The 23,362-nt window shown below is 39.0% G+C and overlaps 1 protein-coding gene across 1 annotated transcript; it reads right to left on the bottom strand.

The window, feature by feature from the left end:
• Window positions 1-614: 614 nt before the first annotated feature.
• NFATC4 (nuclear factor of activated T cells 4) lies at window positions 615-21,457 on the bottom strand. The gene is made up of 11 exons (XM_053468491.1): window positions 21,402-21,457; window positions 20,657-20,900; window positions 13,177-14,275; window positions 12,178-12,340; window positions 8,544-8,743; window positions 7,986-8,158; window positions 6,776-6,916; window positions 4,141-4,196; window positions 2,883-3,009; window positions 1,574-2,686; window positions 615-942 (listed from the first exon to the last, which is right to left on the bottom strand). Exons 2-11 carry the CDS (start codon window positions 20,757-20,759, stop codon window positions 884-886), a joined length of 3,234 nt encoding a protein of 1,077 aa, XP_053324466.1. The 5' UTR covers window positions 20,760-20,900; window positions 21,402-21,457; the 3' UTR covers window positions 615-883.
• Window positions 21,458-23,362: the final 1,905 nt, after the last annotated feature.

Below are 23,362 nucleotides of genomic sequence, written 5' to 3'. Positions count from 1 at the left end.
GTTTTTCCTACCCAAACTGTCGTCCAATCAGAATGAGGACTAATGAAACAGTGCAAAATGTGAGCTTTAAACATTGGGTTTTTTTATTATTTTGATTGCAAAATACAAACATACAAATTGCCAATGGGCATATATAAAAATATTAAAAATACATATATAAATATATATATATATAAAAATCATTTCTCGTCAAGAGACGTCGGGCACTCCTTTATACTTTAGTGCTCAATTGAATGAAATGGGTACACTTTCTTGCTGTTTCACTAAAACATTGGTTAAGTGAGCGCACTGAAGGATTTCTGCTATAGTAGTGTTTCTTAACCCGTTTTCCAATAAGTATCCTAAATATTAAAATTTTCATTAAGTAACCCTTATTATAATTGTCTTTGTATCAAATATCGCTAAATAACTCATAGGTAGCCCAGATCAAGAAACACTGCGCACTAGTGGGGGTAACAGAACCTTCCACTGATACATGTTAAGAACATGACACAAATGCATTGTAAACTTCAACCTCCACTCTAGAGGACCCACGCCACTTTCAGAACTCAACTGGCAAAGAAATCAATAGTCAGTATGTCCCTTTTGTATTTTTATTGTTTTATTATTGGGTTAATCCAAAGGGGGTGAAATTGAAATTTGGGGTGATTTTTGTATGAGTAGGAAATGGCTACAAGAGGGGAGAAGATACCGTAGGTTTTAAGATGATTTACAAGACAGAATAGCCAACCTTGTAGCTATTGTTACTATTAAAACAAAAATGTCCAGCACGTTCATCTCAGCGGGGATCACTGATTTGTCCAATTTTAACACAGAACATCCCTTTAACACTGGTAGGATATTCAGTCAAACTCAGTCCCCAGTCCATGCTATAAATCTTGCTTTAATTTTCCTCCTGTTCATCTGGAAATCTGCTAAGGTCTTGACCGATGAATTCACTTACTGTGAGACAACAAATGCAAAGAAACATGAGATTAATGGTGACCATCAAACCTGGGAAAATATTGTTAAGCTTTATCAGTCAGTAAAATTGTTTACTAGTCAGGAAAGAAAAAGGTTTAATTTGGGCTTCATTTTCTTACTTTGTCATAAGGTGAGTGGCCTAACGGAAATTTCCTGGTCCCTATTCATTGCACTGCTTGCTGTACTAAAAAGGCATGCAATGGAAAAGCCGTTCCTTTAAATCCTAGTCCTACACTTTTCTATAGCAAATCTTCTCCCAGCACCCACATTTTTATTGCTGAACCCAAATGAAGCCCTGGGAGAGTGTTCATGCGCTTTCCTGGTGCATGAGCATGTGTGCAGAATACCATCGATATGCAGTTCCTAGTATAAGGAGATATCTTCTGGCTAAATATATAAACTGAATTGAAATTAGACAAGGACCACAATGTGGAACATGACAGTCTCACTAGTGGTATTTAATGGAAATTCTATTTTAGGACCATTCAATCTAGGCTCAAAACAGTCCCGTTCATGATCTTTTGTTCATTGTATGTGTACTTATTGTAAGGTATCTATGTTATACTCCCCTCTTCTCTAAAATGATATCCCTTTCACTCTAATAATTTACCTTCTTCTAGTGTAATCCCCTGGATTGGAATGGGATGGAAAGGGCTTTCAAAATGTTGTCCGCCATCCTTCACCGCATCCTGTCCCTCATTGTCAGCAGACTTGGAGTATTCCACTCTGGAGGATCTGTAACAGGCATCGTCCTCATTCTGATTTGATGACAGACCATGGGTGACATCTGGAGGCCCATCTATACTTTGATTTGGAGCAGTAGAGAAACATGGGGATGATGGTGAGGAAAAGGGAGAAGGGGTGGATGAGGGGCACAGGGAATTAAGGGTAGCAGAACTACAGGAAGACAAGTTTTGGTAGGAAGGCAATGTTTGGGCTACTCCATCTTCTTTTGAGTGCGACAAAGTGGTAGAAGCAGAGAATATTGGTTGTGCAACTATTCCGGTTTCTGTTTTTGAGCTTAAGTGGTGTGTGGAGTGCTCCATTCTGATCACTTCTGGAGAGGTTGCAGTATGCTCTGGTTGAAGTTTTTCTAACCTCTCACCATTACTTAGGGTAGTGTAGGATGGGGGAGCACAGGTTGAGAATGGCTGATACCCTTGTGTAAATTGATGTGCACTCACATCTAACTCTAAATTTGTCAGCATTGGGGAAGGTTGGTAGCTCTGGTGAGATCCTACACCTCTTTCGTCCAGCTTGCTGGGTAATGTTAGGTGCGGAAGTAATGGACCCCCAAATGGAGATGGTGGCGCAGAATGGGATGAACATGGTTGTGGGGACCAAGGAACAGGGCTAGGAGGCAGCTGAGGGTTTGTGTTTGATTGGAAGGGTAAAGCCAGTGACACATCACTTTCATTCTCAGTGTAAGATGGTGGACATTTCAACTCAGGAGGCAATGCTGGACTAAAGTAGCACCCCAAGAAAGAATTGCTGCCCACGCTGCAGTCAGGACCACTCGGATATCCGCGTTCAGAGTGTGATGTTGTGTAATAAGGAGACACCTCCATGGGGGTGTCACACAAGCTGGATGGTAATGGGGGCACATAGGATGTGCTTAGCTCCATCTGGCCCACATCTAACGGAATATGGCATGCAGGAGGGAGAGGAACAGATGAGAACCTCTGCAAACCCAGGTCCTGGATAGGCTCCTCCTTAAATATAACTGGAGGAAAAGGAGTAAAAAAGGGAATAATGAATAAAAGGACATATGTGGGGAGCACAGTCTCATATTTTTCTTACTTAATCTTTAGTCATCAACCCTGTATGCACATCATGCTCTATCAATAAGTGGCTTATTAGCATTGCAGGCTCTGTGCATGATAAAATTGGTAGCATGACAGTAGGTAATCAGGACTTACTGGGCAGGTAACGAAAGCTTTGCATTGGACTTCTTTTTCTGCGTCCATTGGATATGTAGAAATAGACCTGCAGGGGTCGTGTTATCTCCTTATTACAGTATTCAGGTACTTGCACGGACAACATTGACTGTGGAGACAATAATACAAACAAATATTGTTGTTTATTTACTGGCACATTTATCACAATATTAAGTTGTGTGTGGTGGATATGTATCTACATATTCAGTTGTGTTTGTGTGCGCACCTTTCTTTTATTTAATAAATATATTGGAAATGTGACCTTGAATGGGTCATAACTAAGGGGTCAAGGTGCAAATACATTTTATTTATACATGTTCCAGAGGTCAGTATTTTCATTTCAGTGTACTTTGATTTAAGACCAGTAATGTCAAAAGCTATATGCAGGTAGTAAAAATGATTGCCTTGTTTTTTTTCCCATTAGATGGCAGTAAAGAGTAGCAATTGACCATAGGAGCAATAATATATAGGTAATTATCGTATATGCCTCTCATTGAAATTTGCCTTTCTCTTTCAATCTTTCCTTCTCTTCTCTCTCTCACTGCCACTTTACGCTCTTCACCTTTCTTCCTTTCTCTCCGCACTCTGTTACTTCACTCTTTTTTCCCTATCTCTCTCTGTCTTTCTCATTCACTCGCTTTTCTTTCTTCTCTTCCCCCACTTTCTTTCTTCTCTCTCTTCTTATAGCTGCTTCATTTTTCTCTCTCAATCTTTTTTTTATTCTTTCTCCTTCCAGACACAACACCGTCCAGCAGCCCTTCATCTGCCACAATACTATTGGTAGCCCCTCCCCACCCTTCACACAACAGTATACAGCAATTCCAACTTGCTCCTGCACACAACCATCATATGGTAGCCCCTTTACTCTTTGCATACAACATGATACCCCGCAAACGGCACTATGGGCTTTCCTTTAAGCCCCACCAGCATGATTTCCACACTCGTGAGACATGCTACACTTCTTGCTTGTATGTGTATCTATGGCTATATTAGAAAAGGAGATCCATGGCTTGTAGATCTAACAGTCTAATTGGAATCCAGTTTTTGCCCTTAGTAAATGATTTACTAATATGCACCAACAGATAAAATATTATTTTTCTTTACCGTAATCCCAGCCCTTTATAATGTGTTCTACAGTCAGGTCCTCTACCTGAGCCTTGTAAGCAAAAATAATTATTTGATCTACTGAAGCTTGTATAAATTCTCACTCTAATATATGTCATGCCAATAGGTCGTTTACCTCATTGCTTTTTAGTCTGTTGACTTTTGCTTCTTCCTCCCATTGCAGTTTCCCATCTATTATTAGAAAAACAAAATAGGCATTTTATTTATAAGCACAGTAAGTACCAGAATTCAGTTTCTACACATTGTTCAAAATGTAGAAACATAGAAAGTGGCGGCAGATAAGAACCATTCAGCCCATCTAGACTGCCCAACCTCAGAATACTTTCCTTAGTCCCTGGCCTTATCTTATATCTGGCTTAGACTTATGCCTATCCCAGGCTTGCCTGAACTCCTTCACTTTATTAACCTCTACCACTTCTGGTGGAAGGCTATTCCATACATTCACCACTCTCCCAGTGAAGTAATATTTCCTGATATTACTTTTAAAACTTTGCCCCTCTCGCTTAAGACCATGTCCTCTTGTTGTGGTAGTATTTCTTCTTTTTGATAAACTCTCTTCCTTTATCATGTTCATTCCCTTAAGGTATTTAAATGTTTTTATCATATTCCCCCGTCACATCCTTCTTCCAGGCTATATATGTTACAATCTCTTAACCTTTCCTGATGAGTTTTATCTTGCAATCCATGAACCATTTTAGTAGCCCTTCCTTGAACGTTCTCCAAAGTATTTATGGATACGGTCTCCAGTACTGTACACAATATTCCAAGTGAGGTCTCACCAATGATCTGTACAACGGCATGAGCACTTCCCTCTTTCTACCCCTAATACTTCTCCCTATACAACCAAGCATTCTGCTAGCATTACCTGCTGCTCTGCTGAATTGTCTACCTACCCTTAACTGCTCTGAAATAATTACCCCTAAGTCTTCACACGTTGAGGTTAGGACTGTATCAAATAGTCTATAGTTTATGCCCCGGGCGCATTGTCTTGGACTTATCTACATTAAACATCAGTTGCCACAGCTCTGACCATTTTTCCAGTTTAAATCATTTGCCAATTGACTTATCATTTCAGGAACATCAACCCCTGTTACAAATCTTCAGCGAAAAGACGGTAATATCACTAATTAAAATATATGGGTCCAAGTACAGATCCCTGAGGTACCCCACTGGTAATAAGACCTTGCTCCGAATATACTCCAATGACTACAGCCCTCTGTTGTCTGTCACTCAGCCACTGCATGATCCATCTGACAATATTGGGATCTAAACTAAAAGATTGCAGTTTATTGATAAGTCTTCTATGTGGGACCGTGTCAAATGCCCTAGTGTAGATTGCCTCCCATTCTACATGGGTCTATTAACTGTTGGGACCCAGCAAGAGCAACAGGAATTTACTGCAAAAGTTACAGTAAACTATATATATATAAAGATCATTCTGGAGATTTAAATGGGGGGGTCACAGGTTTACTATGTGAAATGGCACTATAATTCCCCACTGAACACCCGTGTTTTTAGACTGTACATATGTCTGGTAATATCATTTATTTTAAAAAAAAAATTATACTAGAATACAGTTGCGTCATTGGTCAACTTCAAATGTTTGTCTTGTATAATATATCCCTCACCTCATTTTAGATCTTTTGTTTCTGTAAGTCCTGTTTACTATTTGTACAGCTCTGCCAAATATGATGGCGCTAGTCAGATCCATAAATAAGGATAACAGAAGCACTTGTTACAGACTTACTCAAAAGTGTTAACTAGAACTACTGGTTTTGTCTACGTTTGCACTGCGTTGTCCACCCTGAACCATGGCTTTTGTCTTTGCCATGACAAACAAGAAATTGTTTTATTAAACTTTCCAGGCTGGCTACAGTTACCTTACTTAGAAATTATCATTGATTTTTATCTCAGCATATTTTTTTCTGTAAATATGTGGGATAATAGGTATTCATTTTCCAAAGATTGATATCTCAGATAATTGAATCCAGTCATGTATGTGGTGATGCAGGAGAAATGGGACAAGAAAATCTAGGAATTAAACTCTAGTTGACATATAAGAAGACATTTAAGGACAAGGTCGCCTTGATCATGTAGGCTTGCATAAACAAAAATCACATTGGGAGTTGCAATAACCAGATGTTTAGCAATGAAATTCAAGGCGGTTTATTCACAATGTGCAGATGAAAGCATCTAATACGTGAATCATTTGTCTATAAAAGAGTTTGCTAATAGAATTGGAAGCCAAACGTAATACCTACAGTATAGAGATGTATAAGATGGTTGTATGCCAGGAATGAACCCGTCCCTTTTGACTCTACTGGCTCCAGTCTGCGACGCCCCTTCATTCTTGCTCTCCTGAATTTTTGTCTAGCCTCTTTTTGTTTTAGTTACCCATGCTATTCCCTTAGATTGTAAGCTCTTGAACGGGGCCCTCAAAAGCTCACTATTCCTGACTGCAACTTTGCAAGGCTAGATGGCAAACTGACGGGCAGGGTTCTCCTGATGTGTCTGTATGTATTAATGTATATTTGCGACATGCGTTAACTGCCCCACTTCAATTGTTCAGTGCTGCATGATTTGTTGGCGCTTAATAAATAAAAAGAGGATAATAATAAAAACAAATTGTGAATAAAGAACCAGATTCACTCCACCTATCCACAAAGGTGTGCTTGAAGCACTGGTTTTGGAACTCTGTGTTCATGGTAGTCAGAATTAGTAATCATGTGTCAGCCCTGAGAAAGTCTTACCTGGGCCTTTTTCAAGGAAAATCACCTTCGAGTCAGAAAGGAAGTTATGTCCACACAGCAGCAATTCCTCTCTCCCATTTACGGAGCATGCGCTGAGAGTGTAATTCTCCACCTGAGGGAGCTCCTGAGCTGAGCGCTGGGCTGAAGAAGTGACAAGGAATAAACAACGAGTAACGTGAGAGAGACTACGTGCACCGCGGCTATCGGCCAAACAAGTAACTTTTTTCTACGTAGTCCTACTGTGTGTTTCTAGGTTTGTTGCTGAGTTACTCTTAAAAAAGTTGCACAAGTTATGTAAAAATGAGGTACAGTGTAAAACAGATAAATACGTTTTTTTATGCCTGGTTATGCCAGAAAGGAGCTGACAGGGTTCAACCCAGTACAAGGTGACCACATGTGGCATGTTTTCCAGGACACGTATAATTTACTCATATTGCTTGCAGCTTGTTGGATGTATAACTGACTGATTCCCTCCCATCAGTTTATACATCCCACATACTAGAGGGTAGCATTTTATATGTTCTGGTTGGCAATATGTGAAAATTATGTGTGTCTTGAAAAACAGAGCCGATGTGGTCACCCTAATCCGGAAACCCTGCTGCAAGCATCTGGAAGCATTAGAGCCCGTACATCTCCCACAAAGACTGTATATGTGCACACATGAGCTGCTGCATGAAAAAAGTGCCACCCCATCTATAGTGATGTTGCCCCCTTAGGTGCCAGATAGGAAAACATCATATGAAAATTCAAATGAAGTTGCTTATTAGCACAGGAAGTGCAAGGTGTACCACGCCACGAGATTGATAGGACCACACATTGGAATAAAAAAATAATTATAAAAATATAAGATATTATACAATTCATTTTGGGTTTAGAAGACAAAAAAATAGGTTATACTAGTTACTATAACTAGTTATACTATAACCTATTTTCCCAGATCCATCCTGTTGTTGCCAGTGTCTTTAGACATGTGCCCATCATATATCAATATGAGGGGTTACCTGCTTTATGGCTATTTGCTGACACATTCTCAACTAACATAAACCATGAAAAGGATTCATAAATGTATGTAAAATATATTTTACAAGGTTTATTGGTTTTTTTTGTATCTGTTGTCGCATAACCACTGCTATTAACCACAGTATTCCAACATGAACTTAATTTACATATGTAAAAGGCATTGCTTTGAAACAAGATACAAATTACTCACAGCACTCAATTGGTATAGATGCCACTTGCAGTGAGATGCCTTTGCCAGCTCCCTGTGGGACGTGAACTCGGAACACAAGTCGAACCCGTGTGTTTTTACGGCCAATATCTGTCTCACCCTTCCTGAGCTCAATGTCTGAATTCCGAAGCTTTAAGATCCCAGCACAGTCTATACTGAAATGTTAACGCACAATAATGAATAATATTAACTTGATGTTTCCCATAGTGATGGACTGTCATTGTCACCATGCATTTTTTGTCATTGTCAACAATTTACTTAGAAAGAAAAAATGATTTGATACTCCAGTAAAATCACAACCATGCTACGCCAAACCATCATGAAAAAGGCTACATCAAACCTCACGTAAAGGCTAAAACATGGCTGTTTTGGTCACTCTGTAGTTAAACACATTGTCATACTATTGATGGGCCTGTACAACTTGTTTGCCGTATTTGTGGTTGGACAATTTTGTGCACCTTTGGTCTGGGTCACCTAAGTCTGGGTGTCCTTTTACCCTACTTTGCGTGCAGCATATTCCATGTACCTGATACAACTTACTTAGCACACATATTGTTCTCCGGGAGTAAAGACATCTCCAGAACTTTGGTGCTTCCTACTAGTGCCTCATAACTTGGCGTGGCCACCATCTTTCCTGTGATTCTGTGAACCTGGTAAAATGCATGGGGTCTGAGGTTGCGCTCATCTGCTGTCCCAATAAACATCTGTAAGGTGAGTGGCTTCTCATTATAGCCGACAAGCTGGGGGGAACAAAAGAAAGCTAAAAATTACTTTCAGAGATTAGGCTATATTATAATCATTCAATGAACTATAATGATGACACTGGACTTCCTCACCAAAAACCGATAACAATAAGGCATACAACCATGTTGGTAGTGCTAAATATGTCACAGGGCAAAACTTGCAGTATGTCAGCTAGGCAAAATATAACACACATTGAAATATTTAGTTAGATGATGTTTTGCATGTATATGTATAATCATGTGTATTCGCATATGTATTCATTAATAGATCTGCAGCTTTTTCAAGCAATTGCATTTTCAGTTCAGATTTTATGTCTCTTGCTGTTCATGGTTAAATATGTCAGAAAGATATGTGATAAGGCAGTTATACAGGAATCCTCTCAGCAAACTGCTAAGAAGGTTATGACTCAAGTAGCAGAGGATTTAATCAGAACGATAACTGTATGTTTATCATGCTGATTTAAATGCAATTTGTCTTGTATGCTTCAGATACCGCAGGAGATTGCTAGACCTCTGAGGCGCAGTCATTTTGATCTCTTGGTTTGGAGTGGTGATAAGATCTGTGCACATCATGCACATATTCTCATCCACATGTTGGCAGTCCTACCTACGTTCAGCCTTCCCATGTCCTTTGTGGGCTCCTAAATTAAGAGCGAGGGGGAATGTTGGGCTAACATTACTGGAAAGTTGCCAATAGCAATAAGATTGGTAGTTTATATTAGGAGAGATTATATTGTAAATGAAATGCTCCTGAAACACCTATTGTAGCTTAGATGACCCAGACCTCATATCTCGCCAACCTACTTTTAATTGCGTGGAAGGAAATGGTCCTATAGTCCTATGAAGGACTATGCCGACTCGCTGTTAGCGTTAATGAGCCGGTTAGGGATCTCCCTTTTAACCAACTCTAGTCGGGCCTAGGACAGAACATGTAACTCGTCTGGGTCTGACTCAGTTGTGCATGTATGCCATTTTAGAGGGTTGGGAGACTTGCGGCAACTTCATGCCAATAACGTCCTGCAAGTTGTGTTCAGTAACCTTTAAAATCAATGGGACAGCATTTGCAACAACTGAATTAACTCAGGATATGTGAATTAATGTCAATTAATCCAACCTCCCCTGTTACTATTTGCATCTTTGCAGCAAGTTAATTCTTGAGTTTTGCTTCTGCTAAAGTTGGGGAAGTAAACAGAGTTCGACAGCAGATAGCAAACATTAAGCCCATCTGGTCAGTCATTTTTTGCTGATGTAAGGACTCAAATCTTAATCAGTCCTTGGTGTTGTCTTAGATTCAGCATCGCCATATACCTATGCCATGGATGTTTACATTCCACCACTGTATTAACCTCTAGCACTTCTGTTCGGAGGCTGTTCCTCTAATGTACCATTACATCTAAGCCTCTGACCTTCCAGTTTTAAATTACATCCTCATGTCCTAACATTTCTTCTCCCTTGTGTATTTGTTTAGTGAATACCCTCCATAGAGATATGCTTACTAAAAAGATTTGTAAAAACAATTAAGTGGGATTCCGGAGAAACATTTTCTTTCCTTAGCTCTTGACTTCACATTTAAACACATGCACTTGGACATTCACACATATGTATACATACACTCTTTAAATACAGATGTATGCAAAGACACCAATCACTTTGGGTCTAATAAATTACCCAGCAGAGATCCAGCTCGCTATTAAAAGCTCTGAATGTGTTTACATGGAAGGTGGGGTCTGGATTTCATCTTTTCCCTCCTCCCCCACAATCTCCTATTTCCTTCTCTTGGAGATGTCTGTCATTTGAACGTTTTTATTCCATTGTCTTCCTCCGAGGAGTTGGTGTATTTGCAAACTGTTCTTGTTTACTGAACTTGAAGCCCCCAGACAGACTGAGGAGGCAGACATATATGAAGCTGAAGATATATGAATGCAGACTCAACTAGTATATGTTAAAGTCCTTGTGTTCTGAACTGGACGCAGAAGAGTGAGCGTGGGAACAACAGGACATAGAAACAGCTGGAAATAATCTAGTCACCCAATGAAAGCATCTCCAGTGCAGCAAGCTCCTTGCCAATGAGACTAGCACTGCCCCTAAAAGCTAAATATACTAGAAAAACTCTTTAAATATACCATACACAGCTTGTGCCAGTCATTCAAAACACCATAAACAGCTCAGTGCCAAATATGCCAATATAACTGCATAGTGATGATTTCTATTACATACTGCTTTAAAACTGATTCATTCTAGAAGCCTTCTACGACATCACCCATTAAAGCCCTCCGTCCGTGACATCATCATGCAAGTTAAGATAACACTATTCACTATTTGTACTACATAATATGTCAGTAAGGCTCTCCACTACTTACAATACTGTGAGCTACCTGTAAATAATACAACTCATAACTATACTACAGTAATCTAACATAATGCCAAACTACCTCCTTTTAATACCATCAAATTATACTACAGAAAGCTACCGCTAAGTAACCCAATCCACCAATGTGACAGCAAATTATCTGTCAGTGATGCTCCACACTATAATAAACATCAGTGAATAATATCACAACCATCCACTTAGAAGACAACAGCAAGTTATCTTGTTATACAGATAGTTCTACAGAAAACAATCTGTCAATATTACTGTGCAAGCTGCTGTCAATATTATTAAAGCCATCCTTTGCTTCTGCTACTGCAAACTCCCATTAACTTTTACAGGATGCCCTGAGTTCGATTACTCTATATAAACTATGTTTTTCTTTTGCCAATTTACAGCCTAACAGTTTGATCAAATATCTGATGATGCTTCGTGCTGAGTGTAAGAGTTGTTTTCAGGGCTCTCAGGATTTAATTATCAAGATGCATCAAAGTATAATGGCAACAAACAGTGAAATGAGAACCTCAAACTTTTTAAATATGTTGTACAACTTGCTTGCGGCTTCCTTAATATATCTAGAAATATCCAGTTTGACACATGAATAATTTATGAAAATATGTTTTGCCGCCTTTCTTTAATAGCAGTGAATAATAGTAAGGCTATGATGATAACATTTGTACAGGCATTGGTGTAAATAACGTCAGTAATATGTCACTTTGTACATAAATTTAAGAAGTGTTATTCTCATAAAGGCAAATATTTAATCATATAGGATTATAACAATTTCTACCTAGTTTTGTTAGACTCTCATCGACACGTTTGGTCCTACACCACTCATTTTGGGCTTGAAATTTATCTTTTGCGCTATGAATAACAGACATTCCATAAAAAAGACAAAGATAAGCAATGTTTTCACTTTCCTTAGTGTAAGTGGCAATACATTTTGACATATAGTTGATATGTATGGAGGGTTGGCATAGTCCAGCTTAGATGATGGGATACTTTCAGTCTCATACTGGCAAACTAGAAGAATAATGTACATTTGTGTAAATTCAAGTGTTACCTTTACCACAGGATGACCTCCTGGTGAAGCCTTCACTGCCCCCCGGCTTCCTTCAGTCTCATAGTGAGCTCTATGATGTGTCCTTGGCTGCACCTCTATCCTTAGCTCCAGTCCCTCAAATTGGGAGGGTAGAGGCCAGTCCAGAGGTGGAAGTGAAGAAGACCTTAAAGAGAACAACAAAGGGAACCTTTGGTACACTGATGTTTGCAAAAGCTATAACTGCAAGTGTAAAAGAAATCTATAATTATGTTTACTTTTAACCTTCAATTACATGATGTATGACAATTTAACTAAACCCTCTTTTTTCTATCATGTTTGAAAGTAAACAGAACCAGGAAATTTGTTGGTCCATGGTTACTCCAACAATGACTAAGCCAAACTAAGGAGCTAATCTCGAAGATATGAATTTAATCTATTGATTAATCACTAAACAAACCACCTGAATCATTTAGTAAGGAAAAGTAAACAATCAATTTCAGCAGACACTTCTCATTTAAAGAATAAGTTCACTTGAACCCGCGGTTTATGGAGTGGGTCATCTACAATCCAATATCAGAAATGGTACTTGCCGAAAGTCACATGGCAATAAACTATTACATAAAGAGCCACCTTAAAGTTATACTACAATGGTTTTATGCATGTTATATACATACAAACACCAAGGGCTAGAGAGTCATGGACCTAATATTTTTACTTCTTTCACTTAACCTCTTGCAATACTTTACTTGTTGGATATGTCCCTTCCTGGACCCTAAAAAGATAAATCTGTATATACCAATTATTATTTACAACTATATTTCTACACATTAACCAAATGTAAACCCGTGTCTTTAATTTAAACAGACCACAGACCTGTTGTATATTAGTATTAGTGGTTATTGATATTTATTGAATTGACCCAGTCACAGATGTGAAATTCTTTATTTCCAAATTGTAATAATTTGTTGTTTATTTAACTATAACTGAAAGCTCCTCAGCACACTACACTATCTCCATTACCTGAATATAGGACTCTGCCCTCCAACCCTGGCTTTCGACCAGGCCAATGCTGAAGGTACAGCTAAATAATCCATTCCTACATTCTCCTTTCTGCTGTGAGTGAACATTCCAGAGTTTTCTTCACCCAGTACCCCAGAGGGTCCACAGACAAATGATTTCCCAGGACTTGAGGACTCCTCATTCCTAACAGGTGCAACCGTTTGTTCTGCTGATGTCCTTCTAGCCTTTTGTGGAATGTTGTCTCCCCTCTCCACAGAAGGTGTTGTTGTAGGTTGTTGATTGTGTTCGCTAGGTTTTGGGGAGGCTGCTCTTTCTGATGTTAGATTATCATCTCCCAAACTTCCTCGACGTGATGGTGCTGGGGAAGGAGAGCTAACTTGATGGTTCCCCTCTTCATTGGAGTTTGAGTAACGCCTCTTGCCGCAGGGAGAAGTAGGTCGAGACACTTGGCCTTGTGGGTAAGGTGACAGCAACTCTTCACGGGGAGAGGAAGAAAGACCTGAAATTGTATTTGCAGGCCACAAATCATCATTGATACTTCCCCAAGGCTTTGGGGAGCCCCTAGGAGAGCCCAAGGGAGAGGCTAGGGTGAATCGAGATGCAGCTTCATTAAGTTCTCTTTCAACCTCCTCACACATTTGCCCTAGTGAGTCACAAGAAGATGCCTCGGAAGACAGAAAGCTCCAGGAGGAATGGCTGCTTGCTGGGCTTGGGCTTAGGAAAGAATCCCGATAACCGAATGGGTCTGGAGGGAGGAAGAGCTGATCACGTTGTGGCCTTTCATCCCAGAGGTCATTCCTTCCTTGGTCCTCTGGTTCCCCATCACTGTTTCCAGGGGAGTCACTAGTAATACGTATACTAGGACACTCTATAAAGCGTGAACCCCCTAGAGGAATGAAACGGGAAGGTTGGCTGAGAAATGTCCCATTTAAGTCATTCTCTGAAGCTCTTCTAGGCGGAGGAGAGTGCATGCCAGCTCTGGTTAAACATCCCATTCTTTCACCTGTACCCCCAGTTATACAGTTACTTGAGGTATTTAGGGACAGTGTAGTGTCGGCATTAACTTCATGGCATATAGATTGTTCTTCAGCTTCAATATCTGCAAAAGTTTGGCAGGAGAGAAGACAACTTAAGCAAATTAGTAATCACCTTTTAATATACTAAACATATTTGACAGGTTTAATTATTATGAACTATCCAAAAATCACTAAAAGTGGCAAAAGACACAATTGGTAAAAAAAACCCAGCACCTTTCCCCACATCAGCAGCTTCAATATCTGTGTGTATTCCTCCACACACACACACAAAACCATCCATGTACAATTCTGTTATACAAACAGGTAATAAAGTGCGCCTGGTGCAATCTAACAGACTAATATGTAACAGCTTTTATTTAATTAAAATTTGGATATGTTCTAATCATTCATGCTCTTTTTTATTGGAGTACATTGGACATCAATCATATTAGGAGAAGTGTTTAACCATTGAAGAGTTATACTTCACTCCTGTGAGTTCAATATAACAAAGGTTGGTTAATTTGTTACCACAGTACTTCACTATTATGTATTTCTTTCTCCTTTTTATGCATCCATGCTAAAGCTGTAACATGCATTGAAGATTCATTTTATACCATACAATGAGGGAATGCGTGATAAATGCAATATATTAGTGGTATGTATTATCCGCAATACATAGGAAATTGAAATAGTTTTCTCACATATAAATACTTTTCTCACAAATCATTGCCTCTTTGTAGAATGGAAGTCAGGGGATGGGAAATTTCATGTAAGTCTAAGGACAAAGAATTCTATGTGAGATGTATAACCACATGTCGCCAATTTTATTTCATGTGATACCACAATAAAATAAAAATAGATGATGAGATCTCCAGTTCATGAGATCTCCAAATTTCATCTCTTGTGAATCTCTTGTTGCAAAGCTACCTTCATCTTTCCACACATGCACTACTGTTTTCCCAAATGCTTCCTGTGTGCAACACAATAAATAAACAGACTGGGTAGACATATAGCGATAAACAGCTATTAAGCTCACAGGAAATGGAATATTATAATGGCTTTCATGAAGAGACAAAGAATTCATAGATGTGTGTAGAGATATAATGTTATACAAGATGTATGTAAAATTCCTTTATATACGGTAATCTGTGAATGTAGGATAGGCTTTGGGTCGTATTGTAAGAACAAAGAATGTGTAAATGACAAACTATTGGTAGACAACTTCGGTGTGGTACATCAATGGGCAAACATCCAGTGTCTCTAATAAAAAATTAGAGTTGAGATACTAAAAACTGAATTATTTAGTAAGCAAAAGTAAACAATCGATTTCAGCAGACACTTCTCATTTAAAGAATTAATTCACTTGAACCCACGGTTTATGGAGTGGGTCATCTACAATCCAATATCAGAAATGGTACTTGCCGAAAGTCACATGGCAATAAACTATTACATAAAGAGCAACCTTAAAGTTATACTACAATGGTTTTATGCATGTTATATAGATACAAACACCAAGGGCTAGAGAGTCAAAGGGAACTCTGGAGCTATTGGAAAAGTGGCTTCAGGTTTTCATGCGACTACTGTGAAACACGTGGGACCATGTAGAATAAAGATCCTTATTGTCTTTGCCTTGTAAAAATACAATGTTTCCTGTTTCAACACTATGACAGCACCATGTAGGTAAGAGAGAAATAATTGGGGGAATAAAATGACACGACAGCTGTGCAAATACAAAAAGTTGAATCAGCATGAAAAACAACATAAAACATTTAACTAAGGTTTTTTTAACTAATATATCTTCTACTTATTAATTCTTTTCGCGTAGGGAAATGTTGTTTTGAGGATAGCAGCATTGTGAGCATAACAACGTTTAAAAAAAACACATTTCTGCTGTGACAAATGCTGTTAACCAGCAACAGTTCCAGACAGATACTGTAGCTGCAACAATGTGCATCACACACAATTTTAAAGCGAAACGGATAACACAGGAGTTTGCGTCGTGTACAAAGCTTGGTACAGATCAAGACCAACCGATATCGGGGCAAGAGTTAAACCTGTGGAAATCTAGAACTCTGTCTATGTGTCTGTCTGCATGTATATGAGGCCTGGGTGCCGTATACGGCAGCGAGACACATGATTTTGTTTTACAGAAGTGTTTGAGAGCATGGCATGGGGAAATAACCGTAAAAAACGGTAATATTGTGTAATAAGAGCACAGGGTGTGGTGGGGAGCAGTAAAATGAAAGTTTGGTATTGGGGGAGCACTGCTGGAGAGCCAAGCAGTCGAAGCGAGCTGTGTATGGGAAGGAGCACTGGGTGCTGACGTTGGAAGCTCAGTGACCTTTATTGCAAGCAGAAATCTTTCCTCACAGACACTATGTAGCTCTGGGATCCCTCCCCCTCAGCCCCATAAAGTTATCCAGAAGTTCAGGGACATGTGCACCTAATTACACCCCCCCCCACTTCCCCGCCAGCCCAAACTACGCCAGCCGAAATCACCGTCACCACGGCAACGCTAGCCTGCCAAACCTCCGAGGGACTAAGTTGTACCACATGTTGGAATATCTAAATAAGAATGATATTCTAAACAAGCCAGAGGGAGGGAGGGAGGGAGGAAGAGGGGGAAAGCCAGAAAAAGAGGGAAGGTGAGAAAGGAAAAAAGAGAAAGGGTTTAAAGACAATGGAGGCAGACAGAAAGGAGGAAAAAATGAGGGAAAAATAACTATGCGATAAACATAGCGTGACACACCAATGAGAAGAGTAATAAGGAATTTATGTCCTTATCAATAAAATGAAGGCATTGAGGGACAGAGAAAGGATAGGGATAGGATAGGTTAATTGATTATTACACAGAATTAAAAAGCAGTGACACCCCCAGACATTTTTGGTGTTCGGCTGATTAAACGTCCCTCGTAAACGGGAGTCCTGCTCCTGTGATCAACATTGAACGATCAGCATTAACATTCTGGTATTTGCTATGGCCATTTTTTTTTACATTTTGCAGCAGAATTGCTCTCTACACTTAGCCTAGCCCCTATTATGCTCTCTGTAGACCTTCTACAGGACATTATCTATAACTGGCCAGTCTAATTCCCCTTTGATTCCTCCAACCATAATGCCCCAATATCAGCTGCATTGGAAAGGGAAGTGCTTGTTATTTATTTGGAGTAGAATGTCTGAGCACTTTGTGTAAGTTTTGACACATCATACACATACCACTATTACATGACTGTGCAGCGAAGTATAATATATGTGCGTGCTTTTCCTTTGGAATGGAAAAGATTGTGGACACGGAGTAGCACTTGTGAAAGAAATTCACGGCAATTAAAAAATGCTTTTGGATAGACAGATTGCTAGCCTAAGCATGACACAAGGCCAATGCCGAACTATTCAAAGCATGGAGCCCAGCCAAGGCTTATATAAGTCTGGGATTTTAAAGTAGGTAGGAAAATCCGAATATTGAAACTGGACAGTAACTCTGATTTCATGGCCATATTTTTGGCATCTGTTTAAAATTACATTTTCACAAGAAATTTGTGGCCAGCAAGTTCACCGCTTCTGATTTTTATACTTCATAAATTCTTATGGGGATCTTCAGCAATGTATCAAAGCAGGTTGTAGAAAATAACATTTCAGAATATCCCCAATCTATCACATTAGACATTTCAATTGTTTTGCCTTTACTAGGCGTGTCATTATTTTACTGCTGGTGGCACACAAAACCTTATGGTTTTTATGTTTCTGTTGTTTCCATGTGCATAAACAACTAGCCTTTTATTTGATTTGGAATAGTGTTTGCACGCAACAGACTGGGAGGAGATGTTACAGTGGGAATGCTAGTGAAGTCACTTACAAAAGTTTAGTGCAAGATTAGACGTCTACCATGCTCATATGCAATTCATTGAGAAATGTGTTCTAATTTAGGACTCTGGCGTGCCGACATACTACTCTTTAAATTGTATATGATGCAAAAAATGTGAGTGAGGGAAGGAACACTTTACAAGACATGGGGACAATTAGAGTGGGGCTAATACTCACTAATTGGGAGTTGTGATTGGGCTACTAAGCCACTTCCCCATTGCCATCAGACTGGGAGCTACTCTAAAATCAGTGAATTAGCCAACATTTAATACTCTATAGCCTTAGTTTTGCTGAATATAACCTGTGCTGCTGACTGTACACATAGGGATATACTGTTTATATATATATAAGGTATGACATGCAGACAGCAGACCAATCAGTAAAGTCATTTCTACTGGCTCTGGCAATTCACCAAATTCATCATTACCAGTATGCCCCTTTATACCTAACCTACACAAGGTTCTCAATGTTCTGCTTTAGAATACTGACATACCAATATAGGTAATTCAAACTGCATTTGAAAGAAATAAGTAGTAGCGCCAGAAATTATCAATGCATGCACTTTAGTGCACATGATAGCTGCACGGTCCCTTTAAATTAATGTGGTGTCCCCATGTCCCACAAAATGCATAGGGGGATTCTGTAGAATGTTCCCATAGGTATTTGCCTCTTTTCTCATCCCCTAGGTATTTTAATGTTGTTAATGGTTCAGTGTCTCAAATCTGTAACAACGCTACAGAGTTCGGAGGCATTCTAGAAATAAATGTAATAAAACGTTTATGTGTTCTTTAGTTAACTATATTAACAGAAGCATAAGTGCAGTGTTTCTGTAGTAATAGTATTGCGTAGTTGTGATGTGTTCTTGTGTCATTCCAGACAGCACACATCAGAAGGAAACAGAAGCCAGCTTAGGTCAGATGTCATGTTGTGTTACTGTATCATGGATGGAAACACCTGTACCACTGACCCTGTGCTTCTAATGATTGAACATTTATGACGAAGGCTAATAATTATGTCACTGAGTGCAAAATAGGACCATAATTGTAATGTAAAGCTATAATATTACAATCCTATTTAGAAACGGAATTTATCTTAACAAATAAGCCATTTTAATGTAGGAAAACCCTCAAGTTCTATCTAGGATATCTTTATGCTTATCACATGCATGTTTACATTCCTTCACTGTATTAATATCTACCATTGATGCCTGAAGGATGTTCCTCTTATCTATCACCTCTTCAGTGAAGTAAAATTTCTTTACGTTACATAGAACTGTCTTAAGCCTCATGTATAAAATTGCTTGTGTTTTTTTTATGTATAACGAGCAGTACTGGTACCGTAGAACAGTCAGCAGAAACATTTCATTAGTTGACATGGAGATTGCACCACTTTTAGCACTGTGCATAAGCACTGCTCATCATATATAACCACCCATGGTGTGTACATACAACAATATCTTCAAACTAACATTTTAAGGTTTGTGTGTTTAAATAGATTAACAATCATAGCTCAACAAAACAAATAGATTGTGTCCCTCCTAAGTACATACTTGCGTTCTTTCCTAGAGTCTTTGATAACCAACAGTTGAATTTGTGTGCCTGCATCACCTGAGCCGGAAAAAGCCTTCCCCTAAGTACCAGTTGTTATCAGGACTAGCAAATATGGCTGCAACTATTCTGCATTGATAAATGTATGGTTTAAGATCTGATATTATCCTGCTTATGAAGCTACCACTATAGACACACACACAGAGGGTTAGGTAAAAAGAGCAAATCACTTTGGAACCAAGGGAATTATCCTTCGGTTTGGAATAATCATTGGTTGGTAGGGAGATGAGACCCCTTTCTAAACTTTCCACCAGAATTGTTCTTTATTATTAACCACGTAGGGTTGTTTCCTACCTGTGAACCTTTTAACTAAATAACATTAACATTAAATATATATATATAAACTTATATACGGTATATCGTAATACAACACTATTCTGAGAGGCAAGGCAGAGAGCATACAAATAAATAAAAGTGATTATCCTTAAAAACTTCTAGGGGTCTTTAAGAAAAATCTGGCGCTCTAGAGTTCCCTTTATGATCTAGATTCTCCTTTAAATACAAATATAATCCATCTCTTGCGCCGCCCGGGATAAAGATTTATTTCAGGCTTTCTGTTTAAACACTACATATAATACTATGTGAATGCTACGATTTGAGATGTAAAAGATTTCTGTAACTCCATCTTCAAGCCACGATCGCTTCTTTTAGCTCCCAAATATGTCCTCCTGTTGTACTGTACTTAGTTAACCCTAAGAGTGCCTGATAGTCGTATAAGGCAACATATTACAGACTTGGAACTGAATGGGTTAAGCATATTTATACATGCCAGGAGCCAACCTAATTCTCAACAGGTACAGTTTACGTGAAAAGCTGTTTAGTTAAAACAATTGCTTTTTATATGAAACAGTCTGGATAACTAGTTATTGTGCCACTACTGGATTGAGATGTAAGACCTATGTGAAGAGAGGCTCTCTGAAGGGTTTTGGCAGTCAGAGAGTTAAATGTCAGTGACAGCGGCATAAGTCCCCTTGAGTGCGCTGCATGGTTACTCACCGTTTGTGTGCAGGGCATTCCTCGGTGAAAGACATTCAGAGTCTTCCTCACCAAAAATGAGTCGGAAATCCAGATCTCCATCCTGACATACAGCTGCACCCATCTGTGGAGTGAGAGGGAGCAGGCTGGGAGCACAGAAAAGGGAGGCAGAGGGGACTGGAGTTCAGAGGGATGGTGAAGATGGGACACTCAGTGTGATAGGTAAAGAGGAGAGGATGAGGAAAAGAAGGACAACAAATTGGAGCTGTGATGAACAAAGAGGAGACAAAAAGAGAGAGCGAGCAGCTTAAATGTGTAGAAGGGAATGGATATGGGAAAAAAGAATGATGAAAGAAAACAGAAGAAAGGTGATAAAGTTTACAAAGCACCAGAAATGCAGGGAATAGTGGAATTAGGACAAATTAAAAAGCTTGGAAGTTGCTTTGGAAGCAAGGTACTTTAGGCAAAGCACACACACACACACACACACACATATATATATATAAATATATATATAAATAAATTAATATATATATATATATATATAAATATATGTACAGGGACACAAGATCACTATTCTCCCAACAGATCCCAGAAGCGCCAGCTCTTCTACTGATGTTATTCACCCCTCACTACTGTGTCCTTAGCATTCCTTCACTCCCAGAAATTTTCCCTCTGCCTTTTTTTTCTATTAGGAAACTTATTATAGCTTTTTTTGTTCCAGGGCAGGGAAAACCCAAAAAGAAGAAAGAAACTTTTCCAGCACCTCCCCTTGACATTTCCAATTGGCTGGAGCCTGTCCTGACATCAGTCCAATCTTTTTTGTAGCCATGTCCTCTGTTCTCTCTAAAAATACAGTAATGTCACTGGAAGAGAGGTTTGTTTTAAAAAAGACTCAGGCTTCTGACAGACTGACCTTTAGTTGGCTGATCAGGTCCCTGCCCCCTTCCTGATTGGATACACGATCTGTCAATAAAGGAAGGAGGAAAGCCCATGCCTTTAAAGCAGGACTGTAAGAATTTGCTTTGGTAAATGGCCCAGCAGGCTGTTTAACTCTTCCGGTGACTGAAGGAGAGCGAGGTCAATGCTAGTAAAGTAATGGTACATTAGATTTGAAAGTGTTCTAATGGAAAACCTTGCAATCAACCTTCTGGACCTCAATGGGTTGATTACTGTAGACAGAGGTTACAGGCTATGCAGATGGTTAATATACAAAATGTTCTCTAGATGTGAAGGTACATTGGTATTAACAGTTGTTCAAATAACAAACATGTAGAGTTTACCCATGTATGTTTCTCTAGCTATATAATTGATAATGAGATATAAACACAATGACAGAGGTGACGGAGTGTGGGCAGTAGTTTAGGGGTGTATGGTTAGGTAGTCAAAGGGATTGCTTCACAATACAGAACTATGCCCTGGTATTTAACAGACTGTCATTTAAATGTTTTGCAGACTAAGTAGATCAGCCTCCTGTTTGTTTTCATATTTCTCATTTATTCCTCTCGTGACTGTAGTCTGGGTCCTGATGCATCCAATGACTGGAACCAGCAAGACCTGGATGTGATCACAGAAGTGAATAATCATTGGCTCCCTCTTGTCTTATCTGATTGGCTTCTATATATTTAATGGAAGAAATAAACACAGGACAGTCAGGGAAAAACCCTGAAACTTATTACCAGGATTACCTGTCATTTCTGCAAAGAAAATTCAAGCCAACGCTTTACTTTAAATTTATTATTAATTCCCCTTAAATTTACAGGCCTGCTGTGACAGTCCTAATGCTTGATTTGTATCTTCTATAGATACAGAAACCCATCTCTGTCTGGTATGGACTTGTGGTTGTGGCAGCACCATGAGATTTCTGAGGGAAAACAAGGGATTCTAGGTAGGCGCATGCAAATAAGGTTAACAATTATCACCTTTTGCCTCTATATCCACATAGATGTAAAGATAGAGGCAAAAGGTGATAATTTTTAACCTTATTTGCATGTGCCTACCCAGAATCCCCTGTGGTTGTGGCAGCACCATGAGATTTCTGAGGGAAAAACAAGCCTTCTGGCTTGTCTGGTGTCTCTAGACGAGTGTTTAATAATGCTTCTACTACATATATATATATATATATATATATATATATATATATATATATATATATATATATATATATATATATACTTTATGAATGTCCAAGAAATTAAACACGCTAAAAGTCCAACCGTTATTACATCGACTGCAACAGAGACCGTTTATCTAGATCACTAGATACCAATACCAGTCCTACTTATTACTCCATTTATATAGTCATGATGCATTAAAAAGCATCAAAGGGACTGTCTGGGAGCAGGCACCATTAATAGATATGGCCTTCAACATGTGCAGGCTGGCCCAGGAAAACAGGGACGCAACAGGGTCACCTCACATTACTTAAGGGATGATGGTGGGAGTGAGTATTTATAAATGAATATATGTATGTTATCATGAGAGTGTATGTGTCTGTGTTATCATGTATGGGTAAGGGTTTGTGCATGAGCAAGAATGTGCAACTGTGTGAGCATGTGTAAGTGTGTTTGAGCATGAATATGTAGGTGTGTGTGAGCATGGATGTGTGTGTGAACATGAATGTGTATGTGTGTAAGCATGTATGTGTGAGTAAGAAGGTGTAAGTGTGTGAGGGAGTGTGTGTTTATTAGAAGTACATGTATGTTAGTATAAGTTTGTGTTAGCGTC

The sequence above is a fragment of the Spea bombifrons genome, chromosome 1 (assembly GCF_027358695.1).
Source record: "Spea bombifrons isolate aSpeBom1 chromosome 1, aSpeBom1.2.pri, whole genome shotgun sequence".
Taxonomy (NCBI): domain Eukaryota; kingdom Metazoa; phylum Chordata; class Amphibia; order Anura; family Pelobatidae; genus Spea; species Spea bombifrons.
The sequence above is the reverse complement of the archived record's forward strand: the minus strand, read 5'-3'. Positions and strand labels throughout refer to the sequence as shown.